This window comes from Procambarus clarkii, chromosome 34 (assembly GCF_040958095.1).
Source record: "Procambarus clarkii isolate CNS0578487 chromosome 34, FALCON_Pclarkii_2.0, whole genome shotgun sequence".
Taxonomy (NCBI): Eukaryota; Metazoa; Arthropoda; class Malacostraca; order Decapoda; family Cambaridae; genus Procambarus; species Procambarus clarkii.
The window spans coordinates 43,682,239-43,703,717 of NC_091183.1; the positions used below are offsets into that span (position 1 = coordinate 43,682,239).

Genomic DNA, 21,479 nt, shown 5'->3' on the forward strand with positions numbered 1-21,479 from the left:
GACGAATTTATCCCCTTTGCCTCCTAAACTTCCCACCTGCTGATTACTTCGATATACTGAACTAGTATACTTTTCAGCTGACGTTTGAAGTGGTATAACAGCATTGTGTAATGCTGTTATACCACTCATTCAGCACCGCTCCTGTGCCAGGTCAGTCCACTACGGGCTCACCATAGCCCGTGCTACTTGGAACTTGTTCCGAGTAGCTGAATCTGTAACAACAACAACAGCTGTTATACCCGTGGTTTATGAGCCCTAACAATGGTACTACGATGAGGTCAATTCCATTGTAAATTTATCTTTCTGTAATTGGCTCAATGCCTGTACGTCTCTGCTAAACGGAGTTTTTTCCTCCCAGATAGTAAGTGGAATCGTTTAAGTTAGGGAACTATTGCAGGTAACAAAGTTTTGAATAGGGCTAATGCTCTGGAAGAGGAATTACTCCCGTTGAAAAGCAGAGGTGCAACAGGTACTCTGAGAGAGAACTCTATCAACATCAGAGGCCCGAGACTGTTCAACACGCTTCCACTACACATAAGGGGCATAACTGGCAGACCCCTCACAGTGTTCAAGAGAGAACTGGATAAGCACCTCCAAAGGATACCTGATCAACCACGCTGTGACTCATACGTCAGGCTGCGAGCAGCCGCGTCAAACAGCCTGGTTGATCAGTCCAGCAACCAGGAGGCCTGGTCGACGACCGGGCCGCGGGGACGCTAAGCCCCGGAAGCACCTCAAGGTAACCTCAAGGTAACCTCAAGGTAAGTTAACCTTTGTATGTCCATCATCCTACTTTCTCCCTCCGCCTTGACCAATTACTCTATTTTCCCATCTACAACTTGACTCATTATCCTACGTGACCACCACTCTCACAGATGAAAAAAAAATAGGTTTTCCTCTCAAGAGGAAAACCCATGGTCATAAAAGTATTTGTGTGTACGTCTGATAACATACTACTTGTGAAGGAGGAACTTTATATGTGTTTATCTCTCAGAATGTTTGGTAATATGTTTATTTGTGATGTGTGTCTATGTATGTATTAACACGTTGTACTGAATGGGGTGAGAATAGCTTGAGCTACCTCATCTCTTTGTGTATATTTTACCTCAATAAACTTATTTCAATTTCAATTTCCTCTCAAGAGTTCAATCGACCTTACGATCTTGGGTTCAAAGTAGATCTTAAAAACGTGCAAAAACTATGCAATTAAACATCCTAATGTAACAAACAAGATTTGTTGTAGGTTATTATTCAGTATCGTTTCTCATAGACATGGGGGTTTTTGAAAGTTTGGAGTCAGACGGTACTTGACCTGACTCAAGCAGAGGAAGGTCAGCCCTCTAGGGATTAGCGGTTAAGATTACAAAATGGCCGGCACTTTTGTCTTAAAGCAACGTATAATGAATTATTTTACAGAATTCAGTAATTTAGAGAAATTCAAGTCTTCATTCAAATTGTATTCAATTGTATTCCTGTTCAAGTATCAAGAGTATTCTCAATTGTCGAAATACTGAGTAAGTCACCGTCAGTGACGTCACTAGCAGAGGACTAGCATCTGAGGCGGATCAATTTTGGTGACCCGGGGTCAAGGGTCACTAAAGCCTTCCATATTTAGTAATTCTCAAAGGTCAAATAGCCATATTGTAATTGGAAATAGCCTTTCCCTTGAAGGGAGCCGGTCGGCCAGCACGCTGGGTTTGTGATCCTGTAGTCCTGGGTTCGATCCCGGGCGCCGGCGAGAAACAATGGGCAGAGTTTCTTTCACCCTATGCCCCTGTTACCTAGCAGTAAAATAGGTACCTGAGTGTTAGTCAGCTGTCACGGGCTGCTTCCTGGGGGTGGAGGCCTGGTCGAGGACCGGGCCGCGGGGACACTAAAAGCCCCGAAATCATCTCAAGATAACCTCAAGATAACCTTCCCTATGAGGCCTGTACGATTACCGTCAGTTTATAAGAGTTCAACCATCTGGGTTGTTCAGTACAACAGAGATTAGTTGTTCAATTTAAACCCTGCTTAGTAATCTTGGTAAACGTAGGAATACCCTCTAGCTCTGACTAGCTGTGAGGAAGGCAGAGTGAGTGAGAATCAGTGTGGTCCCAGTCAACAATTGAGGGAGGTCATCCACTCTCACCTCTCCCAAATAGATCAGTAGAACACCAGCTGGTCGCATTAAAACATATAGTTTGCTACAGTTTTGTATAGGGAAATAGTTCATTTCATGCCTCGATAGGGAGTGATATTTCATTTAGCAGTTGCTTAGACTTTGCATTAATAAATAATTAGCTTGTTTTCTGTATTTTATGATTCCCATAAATTGCCATAAATATTATAAATAATATATATAATATATATAATATATATAATAATATATAATAATATATATAATATATATAATATATATAATATATAATATATATAAATAATATAAATTGCCATAAATATTTAAATAAATTCCCATAAATATTCCCATAGGGATTGATATTTCATTTAGCAGTTGCTTAGACTTTGCATTAATAAATAATTAGCTTGTTTTCTGTATTTTATGATTCCCATTTGAATGTGTCCATGTCCTTGTCATGTGATCTCCACCAGTTTGAGTTTTAGTTGGGCCGCAAGCCTAACAAAGTTTAAGAGTTCGTTTATCCCTTTGCTATAATTTCCCACACTTAACGTCGATTCTTTCCTCCTTTTCCAAGTAATTTGTGGATCAAGTCCCAAGGTTTTAGTGATTGATTAATCGGTCAAGACCCCCGATTAATTGACGCCTCTGGTTAATGGTTAATGGTGGCAGCAGAAGGAGATCCTAGAGTTTGATGGTGGTCTAGTACCACGTCACGGGGATTTCCCGCCAAACACACACCGAAACTACGACGTTGGTACAACGTTCGAACAAGTTTTAACGCCACCTAACCAGTTATAACAACCAACATAGCAAGTTGTAACAACGTTCTAATACGTCATAAACACGTTAAGCCAAGATGTAACAACTTTATTACAAGTTGTAACAAGCGGAAAATAGAGACAGTTTCGGTTTGTGTTTCCAGGATGTTGAATCTTAGCCGATCGAACGGCTAAGACCAGTGGCGTGGGACTCGGCTAGAGTAGCTCTGGGCTCCCTTGGTATATAAGTGAAGGAAAGAGAATACGGGCAGGGGCCGTATAGAACGGCCGTATTCAGGGAATACGTATAGAATACGGCAGGGGCCGGGACCCTATGCCCCTGTTACCTAGCAGTAAAATAGGTACCTGGGTGTTAGTCAGCTGTCACCGGCTGCTTCCTGGGGGTGGAGGCCTGGTCGAGGACCGGGCCGCGGGGACACTAAAAGCCCCGAAATCATCTCAAGATAACCTCAAGAGGGGTAAGAGCGAAGGTAGAGTCGATAAGATCCGATACCTCCCCCCCCCCCCACCTCGTGTTACACTAATCCCTATGTATCTCGGACAATATGTAATATGTATTTACTCAAATATGTAATATGTATTTACTCAAATTTAAATGATCTAGACGGGCTTGACGGCTGAGAGGACAGTGCTCGGGATTCGTAGTCCTAAGGGTCCGGGTTCGATCCCCGGGGTAGGTCAAAACAAATGGGCAGAGTTTCCTTCACCCTGATGCCTCTGTTAACCTAGCAGTAAAATAGAAATTAGAATTAGACAACTGCTACAGGCTACTTCCTGGGGGTGTGTAACAAAAAAGAAGGCCTGGTCGAAGGCCGAACCGCGGGGACCCTAAGCCCCGAAATGATCTCAAGATAACCTCAAGATAACCACAGCGCCAAAAACACCGATTCGACCCTGGTTCCCTTTTTTTCCCCAACACCTGCACCGGCCACAGCGGTGTGGCAGCGTACCGAGAGGAGACCGGAGACTAGAGTTAGGTTCATTAGCGTGTATTACAGATGCGGGTCGGGGTGAGGAGGGGACGGGTGGGAAGGAGACTGAAGAGGAAACGGAACAGAGGGACCCATGAGAGGGTAGCTGTAGAGCAGAGAGAGAGAGTGGAGAGGGAAGGGAGGAAACAGTAAACAGCTTAAAAACAAAAAAAAACAAAAAAAGAGGATTTGACAGGAGGGTGAGAGGAAGACAGACGATGAATAGTAGATGACTTGTATACATCGTGGGACAACTAAAACCGGGAGGCGTCAAAGGTATCTGGACAAAATTGACAGGAGTTAATATGCAAACGAACAAAAACAGTTGAATAGTGCGTGGGGGCAGCAGCGGCAGACACGAACGATGAGGCAGGAGCAGACATCTTTAAGAGAATCTGGAGGGCAGAAAGCATCGACCTGTCCTCTCACTTAACTACAACAAAGTTGACTTAACTACTGTTGAAACGCGGGATCAAACAGCCTAAGCTCAACCCCCGCAAGCATAACTAGGTGAGTACAATTAATATATATATATATATATATATATATATATATATATATATATATATATATATATATATATATATATATATATATATATGCAATTGACGATCACAAAACACTGATCATTTTATGCGGAAAATCCACAAAGAAATATGAAATGAGGTGAACGTTTCGGCTCTGTTAAATATATATATATATATATATATATATATATATATATATATATATATATATATATATATATATATATATATATATATATATATGCGGAAAATCCACAAAGAAATATGAAATGAGGTGAACGTTTCGGCTCTGTTAAAGCCTTTGTCAACACCAGACTTTAACAGAGCCGAAACGTTCACCTCATTTCATATTTCTTTGTGGATTTTCCGCATAAAATGATCAGTGTTTTGTGATCGTCAATTGCATATATATATATATATATATATATATATATATATATATATATATATATATATATATATATATATATATATATAAAGATAGAATAATGATAGTAAAAATTCAGAAGGCAGTGGATTGTGAGGGGAGAAAAATACACAGATAAAGAAAGATAAAGACAGGTAGACAATAAAAGGAATAAAGCGAATATATCGCTAACAGTTCCTAAAAAAAAAGAGAGAAAATAAGCACTAAAAGAATAATAACTAAAAAATAAAACAAGATTGTGAAAAATAACTGTGTATAAAACAGGACAAATAAGGAACAGAACATACAACAAAACTGGAATAAAACGATACGAAGCAGAAAGTAAATAAAGAGGACAACAAACCTGAAACGAAAGAGCAATAAACACGTTGACCAAAAAAACAAACAAAAATAAAACAAGAATAAAAGAGGGGAAGTTAAAGTAATGAGGCATGAAAGAGAAAGATAAAGAGATCATGAATAGAGCGCAGAGGAAAGCAACCCCACAGAGGCAACATAAACATTTTGGGTGATGATGGGGGAATGGTGAAGGGTGATGGTGGGGGAATGGAAAAGGGTGATGATGGAAAATGGTAAAAGGTGATAGGGAGGTGTTAAAGGGTGATTGAACTAAAAGTAGAAACTCCGAACATCATATTTACATATGAAACATAGTACTGTACCATAGTGTTCAGTTCCTTAGTATAACTTGCAGCAAAACACAACACACTTTTACGGGTAATTCATGCCCAAGCCACCTCTTGGGTGGCTTAATCTTCACAAATCAATCAATTAAAATATTAAAATAGCTGAACAAAAGCAAATATCTTTGAGGACAGTGAGGTGTGTCTCACATTCTTCCAGCAACCTTCCTCATTCTTCCTCAGGGGTATACTCGCCTAAGCTGCCACCGCAGACATTCGTCAGTTTGAGTATACTATATAACCAAGAGTTATATTCTCATCGAAAATATGTTAATAATAGTGTGCAATAAATTTGTGTGTATAGTTAGACTTAGGATAGATTAGGTGAGGTGTTTTTCTATTTTTTAGTTAAAGTTTACAATACGTGGGTGAAGCATTTAAGAAACGCATTATTCCAAGACAACAGCCCGTCCTCATCAATAAAGGCCAAATGCTCGTTAATCCAACCGGCAAACCACGTTTATGACATTAAAATAGGCTTACACAATACCCAATTAACGATGTTCAAACATTTCTCCAGCAATGCTCCGCTGACGATCTTTGTTCCAATCAAAGATCTTATAACTGTTTCCTCCACATTCTTCACATTCAATAAACAAATGGGCCGAATTTCTTTCACCCTAATGCCCTTGTCCACCTAGCAGTAAATAGGTAACTGGGAGTTAGATAGTACGGGCTGCTTCCTGGGGATGTGTAATAAAAAGGAGGCCTGGTCGAGGACCGGGCCGCGGGGACGCTAAGCCTTCGAAATCATCCCAAGATAACCTATAAAGATAACGATGAAGACTTTGGGATGGTCGCTGTTTGGACAAGCCTAGTTTGAGGTTGAGCTGTGTGTGTAAAGTTTGTTTTCACTTATAAACGGTAAAGCGACGGTCTCGCTTCATGCAGGTCGGCGTTCAATCCCCGACCGTCCAAGTGGTTGGGCATCATTCCTTCCCCCCCCCCGTCCCATCCCAAATCCTTATCCTGACCCCTTCCCAGTGCTATATAGTCGTAATGACTTGGTGCTTTCCCCCCCTGATAGTTCCTTTCCTTATAAACTGGAGCGTTTTGGTGGTTGGAATATAGAGTGTTTGTAGCCATTGTTTATGAATTCGGGCTGTTTCCCCAGAGTTGCTTCCAGCAATCCGTGCAACAGTGCACACACACACCTGCCACGCTCAGCAACGATCCATGTATATATACACATCTGCCAAGCAGCCAGAGGCGATATAATCCTCCCCCTTCAATCCCTCCCTTTCCACTTTACGCCACATGTATCCAAAGGCTAATCCCGGAACGCAATACCCAATCGAAATCCAATCCGGACAGGGGCCCAAACGTTCACAATTCCCTTACAGTTCTCCAATATCCTGCGCCTAACGCCGCACCACATCATAGGACCACGACACAGGACTTCTGCAGCTCAAGCCTACTATATGGTAGTTTTGCTGTATTGACAAGTGCAAGGCAGCACTTGTACGAGTACCCGTGTTTGTGCGCAGGTGTGTGTGTGTGTGTGTGTGTGTGTGTGTGTGTGTGTGTGTGTGTGTGTGTGTGTGTGTGTGTGTGTGTGTGTGTGTGCGTGTACTCACCTAGTTGTGCTTGCGGGGTGTTGACCATTGGCTCTTTGGTCCCGCCTCTCAACTCTCAATCAACTTTCGTACAGATTCTGGAGCCTATTGGACTCTATCATATCTCTATCTCCATGTGTGTGTGTGTGTGTGTGTGTGTGTGTGTGTGTGTGTGTGTGTGTGTGTGTGTGTGTGTGTGTGTGTGTGTGTGCGCGCGCGTGTACAAGGGTTCAGCTCTAGCATCTGGCCCCCCGCCATTTCTAATATATGAACCCTCAAATGGATTCAAATTCCTATGGTTATTTTCCCAGTTCGCTTTACGTTCTAACTACCCGATTGGGGTCGTTCGGATACTGTTGTTGGTGTCCTTCGATGTTGTTTAGTTGCTGCGTTGGTCTCAGTCTATCTATCGACTTTTCATTCCTCGGTCGATCTATCGAGTATAATTTGTATTACTTATTATTACTATTACTTTTAATTTATAATTATTAATTTTTGTATTATCTATCGAATCTAATTCGTTACTAACAGTCTATCTATCGAGCCTACTTCTCGAAATTACAGTCGATTTGTTGTGCCTAATTTTCTTCCCTAATATTCGTTATTTCGAACATTTCATCAATCATTCTATCTGTTGAGATTTTTATCATATTAATTTCCATTATTTTCTAAATTTGCGATCTAATCATTCTGGGGGTTTATATCTATATTTCTTTTGATCTGTCAATCTATAAATATCTGTCATTCTATCAACATAAGTATGTATAAATCTATCAGTATTTCAATCAATATATCAGTATCTATATTCTGATACTCTATCAGTCAATAAATCAATATATATATATTGTCACTATATATATCTGTCAATCTAATAATACATTTATGTTACTATTAATATATATTTCAAATAATCATTATTTTGTATTAGTCAATATCTGTATCTAATCTTTTTATTAGTTTCTATAAAGCAATAATTTTCAACAGGTCCTGAGCTAATAAAACTTTCTCTTTAAGCTTCGTTCGGGGACGTCCATACCTTCACAAATACAATTAAATCCCGATCAATCGTTTCAGACATATACTCAATAGCATGAAATAAATGACGAAATTGTATGCAACAATCTTGATAAGTGGCGAGTACAATTCCTTAAACAATGGAGGTCTAAAGTGAATTGTAAAACCAAAAATGTTAATTAATATTAAACCAAAAATGTTAATTAATATCAAAGCAAAAATGTTAGTGCAATATCACTGTTAATTGCATTGCCAATATATTAGATTAATCTAAGCTGGCAATGATCCAGATCAAGGCAAAATCCTCTCCAAAAATACACTGGGAAATGTACACACTGATTCTCTATATTGTATTTCTGACTTCAGTCTATTCCCTGGATTTATCAACCTTTCTGTATGGTGTTTCAAACTGAAACCCTTGTGTTTATATATATATATATATATATATATATATATATATATATATATATATATATATATATATATATATATATATATATATATATATTCGCACACACACACTAAGGGGTACCACCTCTGGTGCAATTGTAGGGACCCATAGCCTCGAAGAAGAACATAAAGAGTATTCAGAGAAGACCAATGCAATTAACAGTGATATGACACAACCATGACCCCATTATATATATATATATATATATATATATATATATATATATATATATATATATATATATATATATATATATATATAAGTCTTTTTTTACTTTTTCTTCAAGAGTGGTGGTTCTGGAGAATAGTTCCCTTGAGGGGTCCTTAAAGATGTGCCGCCCATTCATAGATGCTAAGAAATTGGAGCCTTGAATTCATTTTCATTTAACTTTTCTTCAATTTAGAGATGTTCATGTGATCTGTTTGTTGATTGTATATATAACTTGTTCTCTTAATACGTCGCATTTTACACGGAGTCGACCAATGTGTAAAAAAAAGGGCGAGCAATTAGTGAGAATTAATACCCCGTAATAGTAACGTTTATTATGCATTGGTCTCGATGGCTTGGCGATTTCTCCTGAGTTCTAGTCCCTTCGATAGGTTAAAGTGGATTTTAGGGTTCGGAAGTTCGGTTAGGTAAAAACAGTTGCATTTTGCACGTAGAGGAAAGGAGAGAGAACGTCTGGTAATCGACGTATTGTGCTAGTCTGTGCTACGTATTGAAGGCGTATACAGAATTAACCACGTTAGTAGCACTGTACTCAAGAACACACACACACACACAAAGGAGGCCTGGTAGCCTGGTGGATAGCGCGCAGGACTCGTAATTCTGTGGCGCGGGTTCGATTCCCGCACGAGGCAGAAACAAATGGGCAAAGTTTTTTTCACCCTGAACGCCCCTGTTACCTAGCAGTAAATAGGTACCTGGGAGTTAGTCAACTGTCACGGACTGCTTCCTGGGGTGTATATGTGTGTGTGTGTGTGTGTGGTGTGGGGAAAAAAATATAGTAGTTAGTAACAGTTGATTGACAGTTGAGAGGCGGGCCGAAAGAGCAGAGCTCAACCCCCGCAAGCACAACTAGGTGAATACAACTAAGTGAATACACACACACTCCAAGACCAATCCTGGAGTATGCGGCCCCAGCATGGAGCCCGTACCTTGTCAAGCACAAGACGAAGCTGGAAAAAGTTCAGAGGTATAGGCTAGTCCCAGAACTAAGAGGCATGAGTTACGAGGAAAGGCTGCGTGAAATACTATAACTAGTGAAATACTGTAACTACTATATTTTCAACGAGAAATGAAATGAAACTAGGTGGCGGGAGTAGGTGGTCAAGCACACGGTACCAAATGGTAGATGAAATGTTTCATGAAACGGAAAGAAACACTGCTTTCTTGATACCTGCTTGATGGGGTTCTGGGAGTTTTTCTACTCCCCAAGCTCAGCCCGAGGCCAGGCTTAACTTGTGAGAGTTTGGTCCACCAGGCTGTTGCTTGGAGCGGCCCGCAGGCCCACATATCCACCACAGCCCGGTTGGTCCGGCACTCCTTGAAGAAAACTATCAAGTTTTCTCTTGAAGATGTCCACGGTTGTTCCGGCAATATTACTTAGGTATTGATAACACACCGATCCTGTCTCCTGAAACCCACATCAAAAAGATGTCATCAGCGGCATATGTGAGGCTGGCTAACATCGAAACTGCATTTAGAAACTTGTGTAAGAAATCATTCAGAACCTTGAGTATAGCGTATGCTAGGGTAGTCCTCCCTCCCTCGTCCCCCCAGTGTCCTTACTCCCTAGTAAGGTATACAGGTATACAAGGTATACCAGTATACCTTACAAGGTATACCAGTGCCACAAAACCGCTCCGCCTCCACTCGTGTCCTCCCTGACGTTAAACAAAAAAAAATTAACAAATTCTGCGTTTAGCAATCTATTGACAATTGTCCATGTATGACAAAGCACTGAACTTCATCGAACCTTATAAGACCTAAACACGAAATAGATTCTAAATCAAAAGAGTAGATACAAGATCAAAAGGAATTTGAGAGAAAATATGCAGCATTGCAGACACCTGACTTTATTATGTAAGCGGAAGAAATACCAAAATGCATATTCAAGCCACATATGTTCCCACGTTAATACCCCCCCCCCCCACACACACCGCCGGGAAACACAACTCAGATTGCACGGGGTAGTCATGTGTGTGTGTGTGTGTTGAGAGGCAGTGTTGCAATATGGTTTACACGTGTGTGTGTGTGTGTGTGTGTGTGTGTGTGTGTGTGTGTGTGTGTGTGTGTGTGTGTGTGTGTGTGTGTGTGAGGATGTTCGATACCTCCCCCCCCCCACCCCTCTTTCAGAGTCCCCCCCTCCGTTATTACCTCCAGAAATTGGTGTAGAAATGGGAAATTGGGGAAGGGGGATATTGAGGGGGTGAAGGGTTATGGTAAAACATTGTGCAGGCACAATGGAAGTTGGGGAAAATGGGGGAATGGAAAATGGATGGAAGGGAAAATAGGGGGGAGGAAAAATTGGAGAAGAAAAATGGGGGAAATAAAAATAGGAAATAAAAATGAGGGAACGAAAAATGGGGGAAGGAAAAACGGGAGAAGGGGAAAATAATGGAGAGAGATAATTGGACGAGAAAAAAAAATAAGGGAGCAGAAAAATGGGGGGAAGAAAAAAACCCGGAGGAGTAAAATAGAGAATGCTGAAATAGGGAAGAGAGAGAGAGAGAGGGGGGAGGGGGGAGAAAATAACCCCCCAACTAAACTCTATAACCCTTTAATATCCTCTCAAAATCCATTAATTTTAGATTCTTCTCCTTAGAATTAGAATCTAAAACTATATCCACTTGAAGCATAGAGCATGGATAATTACCTAAGCATGGATAATTACCAAAGCATGGATAATTACCTAAGCATGGATAATTACCTAAGCATGGATAATTACCTAAGCATGGATAATTACCTAAGCATGGATAATTACCAAAGCATGGATAATTACCTAAGCATGGATAATTACCAAAGCATGGATAATTACCTAAGCATGGATAATTACCTACGCAAGATATCTCTCTATTCAGACATGCTTTCGAAGGTCAACAGCTTGAGCCAAAGAAAAGCAGGCCAAGCTTTATGGAACAAAGCGTACACTTAAGGCGCTAAATATTCCCTGTAAACTCATTCTCTTTTCTGTAAGTTTGTAAACTCATTCTCTTTTCTGTAAGTTTGTAAACTCATTCTCTTTTCTGTAAGTTGGAATAGCGAGAAAAACCCTTAAGCTGCCATGGATAGGTTCCAGCCTGTCCTGGGGGTATACTCGAGGAGTATAAGTCCTGAGGTATACTAGTGACAAATCCTGAGGTATACTAATGACAAATCCTGAGGTATATCAAGGACAAATCCTGGGGTATACCAAGGACAAATCCTGGGATATAAATGAGGAAAATGGGCTTTATAACCAAGGAAAAACGAGATACTTTTAAAAAGAATTTTTTTTCAGAGAACTGATGTCCCACCTGTTGGATCACCGCCTCTTGCCAAGGAAGCTACACGAGATCACCACCTCCTGCCCAGGAAAAGGCGTACATCACCTCCTCTAGCCAATGAATATAGGCATCATCACCTCCTCTGGCCAATGAATATAGGCATCATCACCTCCTCTGGCCAATGAATATAGGCATCATCACCTCCTCTGGCCAAGGAATAGGCGTGCATCGCCTCTTGTTGCCAAGGAAAAGGTGTTGGTCAGCTGAAAGAAGAAGGAAGTAGGCCGCAGCAAAGGAGAAAGAACCATCTTGTCACCCAAGGAAAAGTTACCAAGCAATAAAGTCTTCAAGAGAATGACAGGAGATTGGACGTTACCATTCGTGAAAATATCAGATGATGGATGTCGCTGGAAATGAGCCGGATGCAACTCAACAAGGAGCCGGATGCCACTGAAAAGGAGCCGGATGCCACCCAAAAAGGAGCCGGATGCATCTAAAAAAGAGCCGGATGTCACTCAAAAAAGAGCCGGATGCCACTGAAAAGGAGCCGGATGCCACCCAAAAAGGAGCCGGATGCATCTCAAAAAGAGCCGGATGTCACTAAAAAAAGAGCCAGATGCCACTCAAAAGGAGCCGGATGACGCTCACAAAGAGCCGAATGCAAATAAAAAAAAGCCAGATGCCACTCAAAAGGAGCCGGATACCACTCACATAAGGAGCCGGATGACACTCAACTAGGATGTTAACTGGACAGCAACAAATCGATAAGACGCTTATTAAACTACTACATGTAGCTAAAATGACAATTAAACCACAGCATACAACTAACATGTTAACCACATAAGGCGGTTAAAATGTTGATTAAACCATCACAGATAGCCAAGATGTTAATTAACCCACCACAGATAGCCAAGATGTTAATTTAACCATCACCGATAGCCAAGAAGATAATTAAACAAAACCAGACTGTTAGGAACCCAGTGGTCAGTCTGAAAGAAAAATAACACGATATGACATCTTAATTCACGAAGATTAATCAAACTAAAGACTGAAAGGCTTTCACAGGCCTTGGAAGCTGGAAAAGCTGGAAAAGACTGATAAAATAAGGATGATCTTAGAATAACATTTAATTTGTTGACGTTGAATTATAGAACTGAATTTAAGACTGTGTTTATCAGCTCATAAAGCTAAGCTATATTTAAAGTCACGAATTGTTAAAACACGTAATTAAAACGATTTTTATGTCTGTAATCTTTTTTAAAGACTTTAGACTTTTTTAAAGTCTGTAATCAAAATATTAACATTTCTCGTCGAGCAAAAATAACTATTACTAGCGTCTTCAATTATTTTTTTACAGTTAATCATTTATGTCAATGTAGTGGACACCATACACGTATTTTACTTAATTTTTAGATTTATATCAACAGAAATGTGTAATTAGGGAAATGTGTATTTGCAGAATATGGTCTATAATTTTAAAAGCGTATAATTGTGTTATATTACCGAAGACGAGACAGATTTTCATATGAAATCCCACAACAGTAGTAATCTGGTAATTAATTACCCCCCTCTTCCGTCCCATCCCAAATCCTTATCTTAATCCCTTCCAAGTGCTATATAGTCGTAATGGCTTGGTGCTTTCCACTAGTAATTATGTCCCTCCATCGTAATTATTAGTTTTTATTTGTATTAGTTTTTTAAAAAGGTGATAAAGGAGTTGATAGGACTTCTAACTCCTGTTGGCAGACTTATTGGAGCTTTCCAGCGCCCGTTAGCTCATTTAAAACCTTACCTTAGTTTTCCCCTTACAAGACGACCAGGTAATCAATTACCGTCAGGGTTGTTGTTTAAGACTCGCTACCTAGAATAAAATGTTCCAAGTAGCACGGGCTATGGTGAGCCCGAAGTGGACTCGTGCCGTCAGGGGTATCGACTTACAGCTTGTTTGTAAACGATATCATATACGAGAAACAAGCCCTCTGCGTCAAGCGACTGAAGGCATTTGCTTCTGGTGAAGGCTGAAGCAGCAATATACAGCGTCACGCAGTTTCGTAACGCAGAGAGAAAGAGAGAATTTGTTGTCGATGCAAGAGTGTTCGTGCAACGACCCCCCCCCCCCCCGCTGTCTGCTGTCGTGTCGTAATCTCAACTCACGATAAGAGCTTGTTGAAGCTGGAAAAGACTGATAAAAATCCTTGAACTTCGTCATCTAGCAGAGAAAAAACCCACCCACAGCTGAGGGCACGACAAGAGGCTCGAATCCCCGGCAGAGGGGGGAAGGAGAAGCAAGCAACAGCACCAGTAGAGGGGAAGGAGAAGCAAGCAACAGCACCAGTAGAGGGGAAGGAACAGCAAGTAACAGCACCAGTAGAGAGAGGGGGAGGATGGAGGTTTCTCCTCTGCCAACCTACACGCTCTAGACCTCATCCAATACCCGCAAAGTGCACGGAGAAGTCTCAAATGTTGTCTTCCTCTCGTCTGAGTTGTGTATCTTAACATTTTCTCAGAGTTTCATGCCAGAGAATAGCATCAAAAGGCCCTCCGACGCTCCGAGTGAGGAAGTAATTCAAGTGAAGAGGAGAATGGGGAGACAGAAGCAAAAAGGCTTTCTGTTTTCTACATACATATCTGAGAAATCAAGTGTGTGTGTGCATTCATGCGTGTGCGTGTGTGTGTGTGCATGCTTGCGTGTGCGTGTGCGTGCGTGTGTGTGTGTTTATCTGTGAGCGTGTCTTTTCGCGAATCTGTGTACCTCTCTAGAGTACAAAAGTGAAAATGTTACATTAGTGTTAAATGCACATATAAACTTTATGTGACAAATAAATTGCGACAGTTATTTGGCGGAATTGGACGCCTATTTCACGGCCACTTTGTTGCACGATCTTCATTAATTATCAGGTAATTAACTTATTTCCTTGAGGCCCTTAAGTTAGCCTCGTGGGGGGAATTAAGTTAATGTAATAGGATACATCAAGTCACTACGACGATTTTTTTTCCCAGCAGATGACACAATTTTCTTGGAACTTATTTAAGAGGTGTCCATCCTTCTGAATTGATCGTTATTAGCGACAGCTTTGTTTAGTGCAAGGTCGAAGTTCAATCCCCCGATGAGTGATACGGTTAGGCACTGTTCCCTCATTACTTTCGTATGGCCCAGGTCATTTGTCCTCATATTTTTCCCAAGTGTCATGTATTCATTCTGGCTTACAGCTTTCTCCTCAATATTGCCTTATCTTGCTTTGCTTATGAAGTATCCCTCCCTTGGAGTCCTCCTCTTCTATTCCGACTTCACAAGCACACCCACACGCATGCACACACCTCGGGACCTCGTAGCCTGGTGGATAGCGCGCAGGACTCGTAATTCTGTGGCGCGGGTTCGATTCCCGCACGAGGCAGAAACAAATGGGCAAAGTTTCTTTCACCCTAAGTGCCCCTGTTACCTAGCAGTAAATAGGTACCTGGGAGTTAGTCAGCTGTCACGGGCTGCTTCCTGGTGTGTGTGTGTGTGTGTGTGTGTGTGGTGTGGGAAAAAAAAATAGTAAGTTAGTAGTTAGTAAACAGTTGATTGACAGTTGAGAGGCGGGCCGAAAGAGCAAAGCTCAACCCCCGCTAAAACACAACTAGTAAACACAACTAGTTAACACACACACACACACCCTCACGCACGCACGTTGTCGATGGCTGTAGCGAACATAACCAACCAAGAAACTCACTGTCTTCACCGTTCACCAATTGACGCGTCTTGCAAGACGGTTCGTTTATCACCTGTTCTCTGCAGAATTCTGGCAAGAATCCTGATCGTTTCCTTGTGGGCGAATAAGAATCGGAATCGCCTCGGACGCTCTTCATCTCTCTTCCAAGACGTCACTATATCACTAATCATTCGCTCCAGGTCTTCGCACAATAAAGGGAACACTTAAGAAAATTGGTCCTGGACGATCTGCATGATGGATTGTGTCCCAGCGAGTGGCTCTCAGAGGGGTGGAAATAGGTCACCGAAATGACTTTAGCTTGTGGTGCTTGCAGGCTCGAATACTGGTCTCCAAACCGATGTATTTCTAGGTCTTCTTCTTTCGTTCCTTAAGGTTTTCTGTCACCAACATAACAGAAGACATCTTTCGGACCATCGATATGATCTTTAATGGTCTGGGTATCGACTCCAGTAGTGATGAACAAATCCACAAGGGCCGTGACGAGGATTCGAACCTGTCTGGGATGCTCCCGGACGCAGGTTCGAATCCTCGTCACGGCCCTTGTGGATTTGTTCATTTGATGCATCACGTTAGTGTGATCTCTGTGTGTGTCCAGTAGTGATCCTCATTTCTAAATATTTGCGTCGTCTCTCAGCACAGGGATGCAAGTGATGTCGGTAATCATTAGGACTCTAAACCTTTGTGGATTATTTAAACGGCGCTGAATGAGCTACTTAACACATGCTCTCGACTCTTATGAATTAGGCGATGCTCTCTCGTCTTGCTATCAGGAAGGTTATATTTCTTGCTCTCAGGAGTATTGTCCTTCCTACTTGAAAAGAGTTGCCCTCTCCTTTGGGCAAAGTTTCTTTCACCCTGAATGCCCCTGTTACCTAGCAGTAAATAGGTACTCGGGAGTTAGTCAGCTGTCACGGGCTGCTTCCTGGGGGTGGAGGCCTGGTCGAGGACCGGGCCGCGGGGACACTAAAAAGCCCCGAAATCATCTCAAGATATAACCTCAAGATAACCTCCCACCTTCACATAGTTACCCCTCCCACTTTCTGGGACAAGATTTTGACCTCACCTCCCGTTATCACAAATAGATAAGCATACCTCGCATCTTGTCACACATGTCAACAACCATCAATCGCTTCCGGTCGCGTGTCATCAACCACAACTACCAACGCCTGGTCAGTCGACATCAACCACCATCACTGGTAACGCGTCAATGAAGTTAATAATTAGCAGGATTTCATTTGGAGAGATTTGTCATGGTTGATCAGATGAGTTGATAAACACTCACTCTGCTACGTGCACGCCCACTGCGCTTCGTGCACGCCCACTGCGCTACGTGCACGCCCACTCTACGGGCGTGTAGAGAGTGCCAACTGACTCCTACAGCATCTTCAGTGAATAATAATCATAGACTCTCTGAAGACATTATTGTGTGACCTTATATTGTATATTATACGGACCCCAGGATGGTATTACATAGAACCCCACTCACAGATGGTATTAAAAAATACAAAAACAGGTGGTATTACATCTTCGACGTTTCGAGCAAACAGAAAAACCAGTTTCAAGTCAACTATGTGTGCCCCTTGCTAGCTTTATTTTGTTCAGAAAAATCAAGTTGCCCGAATGACCCTTGCAACCCCAACTAGGTCTACATCAGTCGAAAGTAATTTGAAACAGTACTTGAGCTTTGCAAATTAACTAGGCCTACGGAAGCCTCGTTTCCTGCAACATAGACAAAAAAAAATCGTCGCGAATATTCTTCTAAAAGATTCTTCACTCAAGATTCGATGAAAAAGAGTACAAGATTAATCACGTGAGCTGCTACGAGTCGACCACCAAATCGGAAGCTCTCATACGAGAATATCGTGAGCAGGTGATTAATTATAAACTGCATTAATCATTTTAACTCATCAAATTAAAAGTGTCATCTCACTAATAGTTTTAATTGAAGATTTAATGAAGATAACATTGGACATCATTAAACCTCCGATAAATTTTTTTTTTAATTACCTGGCTCATCTTACATGTGATGTAATTATTGTAATTGAACTCCATTAGTCACTATGAGAAGGGATGAAGGGTTGGTGGAGGGGGGGGGGAGACAATGAGATAATTGACGTCCCTCTGAATGACTACTGACGTTCAATTACAATAATTATATTTGTATTTGGTATCAAAGAAACCAATTATCAAAAATATCTATCACATGCAAATATTATTGTCCAATATTACATTGACAAATTTGTTTAATACTAATATTTTGCAATCTTCCAAAAAATATTTTTTAATCGGTAACGGATGGTGTTCGTTGAATGCAGTTTCGCTGTATCCGGCTACAGTGTATCAGGCTACAGTGTATCACTTAATCCGGCTAATACTTTACATAACTGCACAGTAGTAGGCATCCATCAGTCTCAGGAGACTATGGAGTTGCTCTCTGATTGTCGGTCTGGAGTGGCCTCTCCAGGGCACAAAGCCAGAGTAGGTTGATATGAGAAAGAAGCTGTTACCCATGCAGCAGGTTCCCTTACTCTCTCTCTCCACGTACGCCGAAAGTCTCCAATGGAAAGACCAACGCCAATACGATTGGTTCCAGCGCCGTGGTATATCATCTATAGACAAACTGTATTATGACTCCTTAAGACAGAGAAAACTATCGCCATGATGCGTACAATATGAAGCGGTTTAGCCAAACCAGCAGAGCAAGAACCTAGACTACCCCAGGTGCGTAGATTACCTCAGGTGCGTAGACTACCTCAGGTGCGTAGATTACCTCAGGTGCGTAGACTACCTCAGGTGCGTAGATTACCTCAGGTGCGTAGATTACCTCAGGTGCGTAGACTACCTCAGGTGCGTAGACTACCTCAGGTGCGTAGATTACCTCAGGTGCGTAGACTACCTCAGGTGCGTAGACTACCTCAGGTGCGTAGACTACCTCAGGTGCGTAGATTACCTCAGGTGTGTAGATTACCTCAGGTGCGTAGACTACCTCAGGTGCGTAGACTACCTCAGGTGCGTAGATTACCTCAGGTGCGTAAATTACCTCAGGTGCGTAGACTACCTCAGGTGCGTAGATTACCTCAGGTGCGTAGACTACCTCAGGTGCGTAAATTACCTCAGGTGCGTAGATTACCTCAGGTGTGTAGATTACCTCAGGTGCGTAGACTACCTCAGGTGCGTAGATTACCTCAGGTGCGTAAATTACCCCAGGTGCGTAGATTGCCTCAGGAGCGTAGATTTTAACCCTTGTACGTAGACTAATGCATTGTATTTTTTACGGAGTTTCTTTTGCCTTGCTGCAAGAGCCCGCGGACTCACAATTCGCCACATCGTAAAAATTACGACTGTTCTACCTAACCCAGGAACGTACCAACCCACGCAACCCACCTAACCTACCGAGCGTAGAAAACTGTCAAAATATTACGGTGCGTGAATTTTGGTTCTAATGCGTCGCATTTTAAACGCATTAGGTCGTTACCGTACGAAATGAGACGCATTAAGGGAGAGGAGGAGAAGGAACTGATGAAGTGCTCGTCTATCAGTACTTATCTATCAGTGACTAAGAGGAACGTGAGGACAGGAGGGTATAGGGATTATAGAAATATATAACTGATCAAGAAGGCTGTGATTGATGCGTCAGACGGCGTTTAGCAGTGTCTAACAGCCTGGTTGATCACCAGGTCTGATCACAGTCCGGGTTGCTGGGACACTCATTCATTGTCCATAGCTAATCTTAGAGGGGGAGGGGGGGGGGTTCGCTTTAGGTCAGATAAGCATCTCGGTGTATCAACTCAGCCACGGAATACACATCTTGGTATGTATTAGGTTTCAGGGTGTATATATATATATATATATATATATATATATATATATATATATATATATATATATATATATATATATATATATATATATATATATATGTCGTAGCTAGTAGCCAGAACGCACTTCTCAGCCTACTATGCAAGGCCCGATTTGCCTAATAAGCCAAGTTTTCATGAATTAATTGTTTTTCGACTACCTAACCTACCTAACCTAACCTAACCTAACTTTTTCGGCCACCTAACCTAACCTAACCTATAAAGATAGGTTAGGTTAGGTTAGGTAGGGTTGGTTAGGTTCGGTCATATATCAACGTTAATTTTAACTCCAAAAAACAAAAATTGACCTCATTCATAATGAAAAGGGTAGCTTTATCATTTCATAAGAAAAAAATTAGAGAAAATATAATAATTCAGGAAAACTTGGCTTATTAGGCAAATCGGGCCTTGCATTGTAGGCTGAGAAGTGCGTTCTGGCTACTAGGTACGACATATATATATATATATATATATATATATATATATATACACCCAAACACAGAATCTACTGCTTAGTGCATAATAAATACTCGACAAAGCAGAATACACCTCTCGGTGAATATTTAGACGTAATCCTTGTGTATTTAGGCTCGTGCTGCTGCAGGCCATTGTTGACTCTACCAAGTTTACCAAGAGTGTAAACTGAAGAAAGAGCCATAATGACTTGTTGTTGTGTACCCGGCAACCACGAGGTCGACTCGTCTCCTGTAGACTATGAAAACCGAATTAATTTGAGAGAAATGCGTGAGATTAATTATATTTTTTGAGTTGTGGATCAGTTTACATTATCTGTTGATTTAGATGAATGATTAGGTACTATTGTTGGCCTCATAACCTGAATGCACTCGGGCATGGGGTTGAATGTGTTCATATTCTCCCATGTTCTTCATACTCATATTCTTCCTATTCTTCGTTTCTGGGGTGGTGGTACAGCGGTGCAGCACTCACCTTTGTAAGCCTCTTAACCCTTCCGCTCTTCCAATAGTTTGGAGACAATATCTAATCTCGTGAGCCTTTTTGATCCAAATTCCCAAAATAATTCTCTTGTATGGAATTTTGGCGAAAAAAAAATGTGCTATAATTTGGCCGAGGGAACCTGCAAAAGACTTAGTTAACCCCAAGAGATCGCAGAAGAAAAAATCCATTTGCAATATTTATGAAGTTGAAAATTCTAAACGGATATTTTTAATGGTTTTGACCACAGCAGCTGTGTAAATAGATCTGAGTCCAGCATTTGAATGCATCTGGCATTCAATACTACTACTACAAAAGCGAAATACAATTGGGAATTACAAACAACATTCTTAAAGTGGTTTTGAAAGATACTTAAAGAACACTTTACATTCGCCAGTAAAGTAATATTTAGCCCTAAAAATTTATAACATTTAGAGAGCCCAAGGAATCAATTTTAGGACCAATTCTCTTCCTACCGTATATCCTTTCGAAGGGGTCTAAAACCATGTTTTCTGCTATAGGCAAAATACTTTTATGATACCAATAACACGTTAACACCCGAAATAGATCTTATTTTATAACTAATCTGTAGCAAAGTAGACTTTCCCTCAAATGTCAGCAAGGCTTATTATATTGCCAAGATGCGGGGACAATCCCCCTGAGCAGCAAAATCAAATCAAATCAAATCAAACAATTCAACTACCTAGTGAGACAGCCGTAACAGGCTAATTGTCCAGACAACCATTTCACGGTGTATATCTTGAGCATAATATACATTATGCTCCTGTATATCTTGAGGAGCAACTCATATAATCCTCTACCCAACCTCACGTAAGACAAATAGATCTCAACAGTAGTCGATAGAATAACTAAATTCAGGAATTTGTACAAGTTTGTGGGGTACCAACACTCAACAGTACAAAAGAAATTTCACCCT

At 41.1% G+C, this 21,479-nt stretch overlaps 1 protein-coding gene across 1 annotated transcript; it reads left to right on the forward strand.

Moving 5' to 3' along the window:
• Positions 1 to 18,026: 18,026 nt before the first annotated feature.
• LOC138371074 (IgA FC receptor-like) lies at positions 18,027 to 18,971 on the forward strand. The gene is made up of 2 exons (XM_069335730.1): positions 18,027 to 18,209; positions 18,489 to 18,971. The coding sequence occupies exons 1-2, from the start codon at positions 18,027 to 18,029 to the stop codon at positions 18,969 to 18,971; spliced, it is 666 nt and encodes a 221-aa protein (XP_069191831.1).
• The last annotated feature ends 2,508 nt before the right edge of the window (positions 18,972 to 21,479 follow it).

Coding starts and splice junctions, on each gene's coding strand:
- LOC138371074 (XM_069335730.1), top strand. CDS start 18,027: ATGGTGTTCGTTGAATGCAGTTTCGCTGTATCCGGCTACAGTGTATCA. Junction 18,210..18,488: donor CTCCAGGGCACAAAGCCAGA/GTAGGTTGATAT, acceptor AGACTACCTCAG/GTGCGTAGATTACCTCAGGT.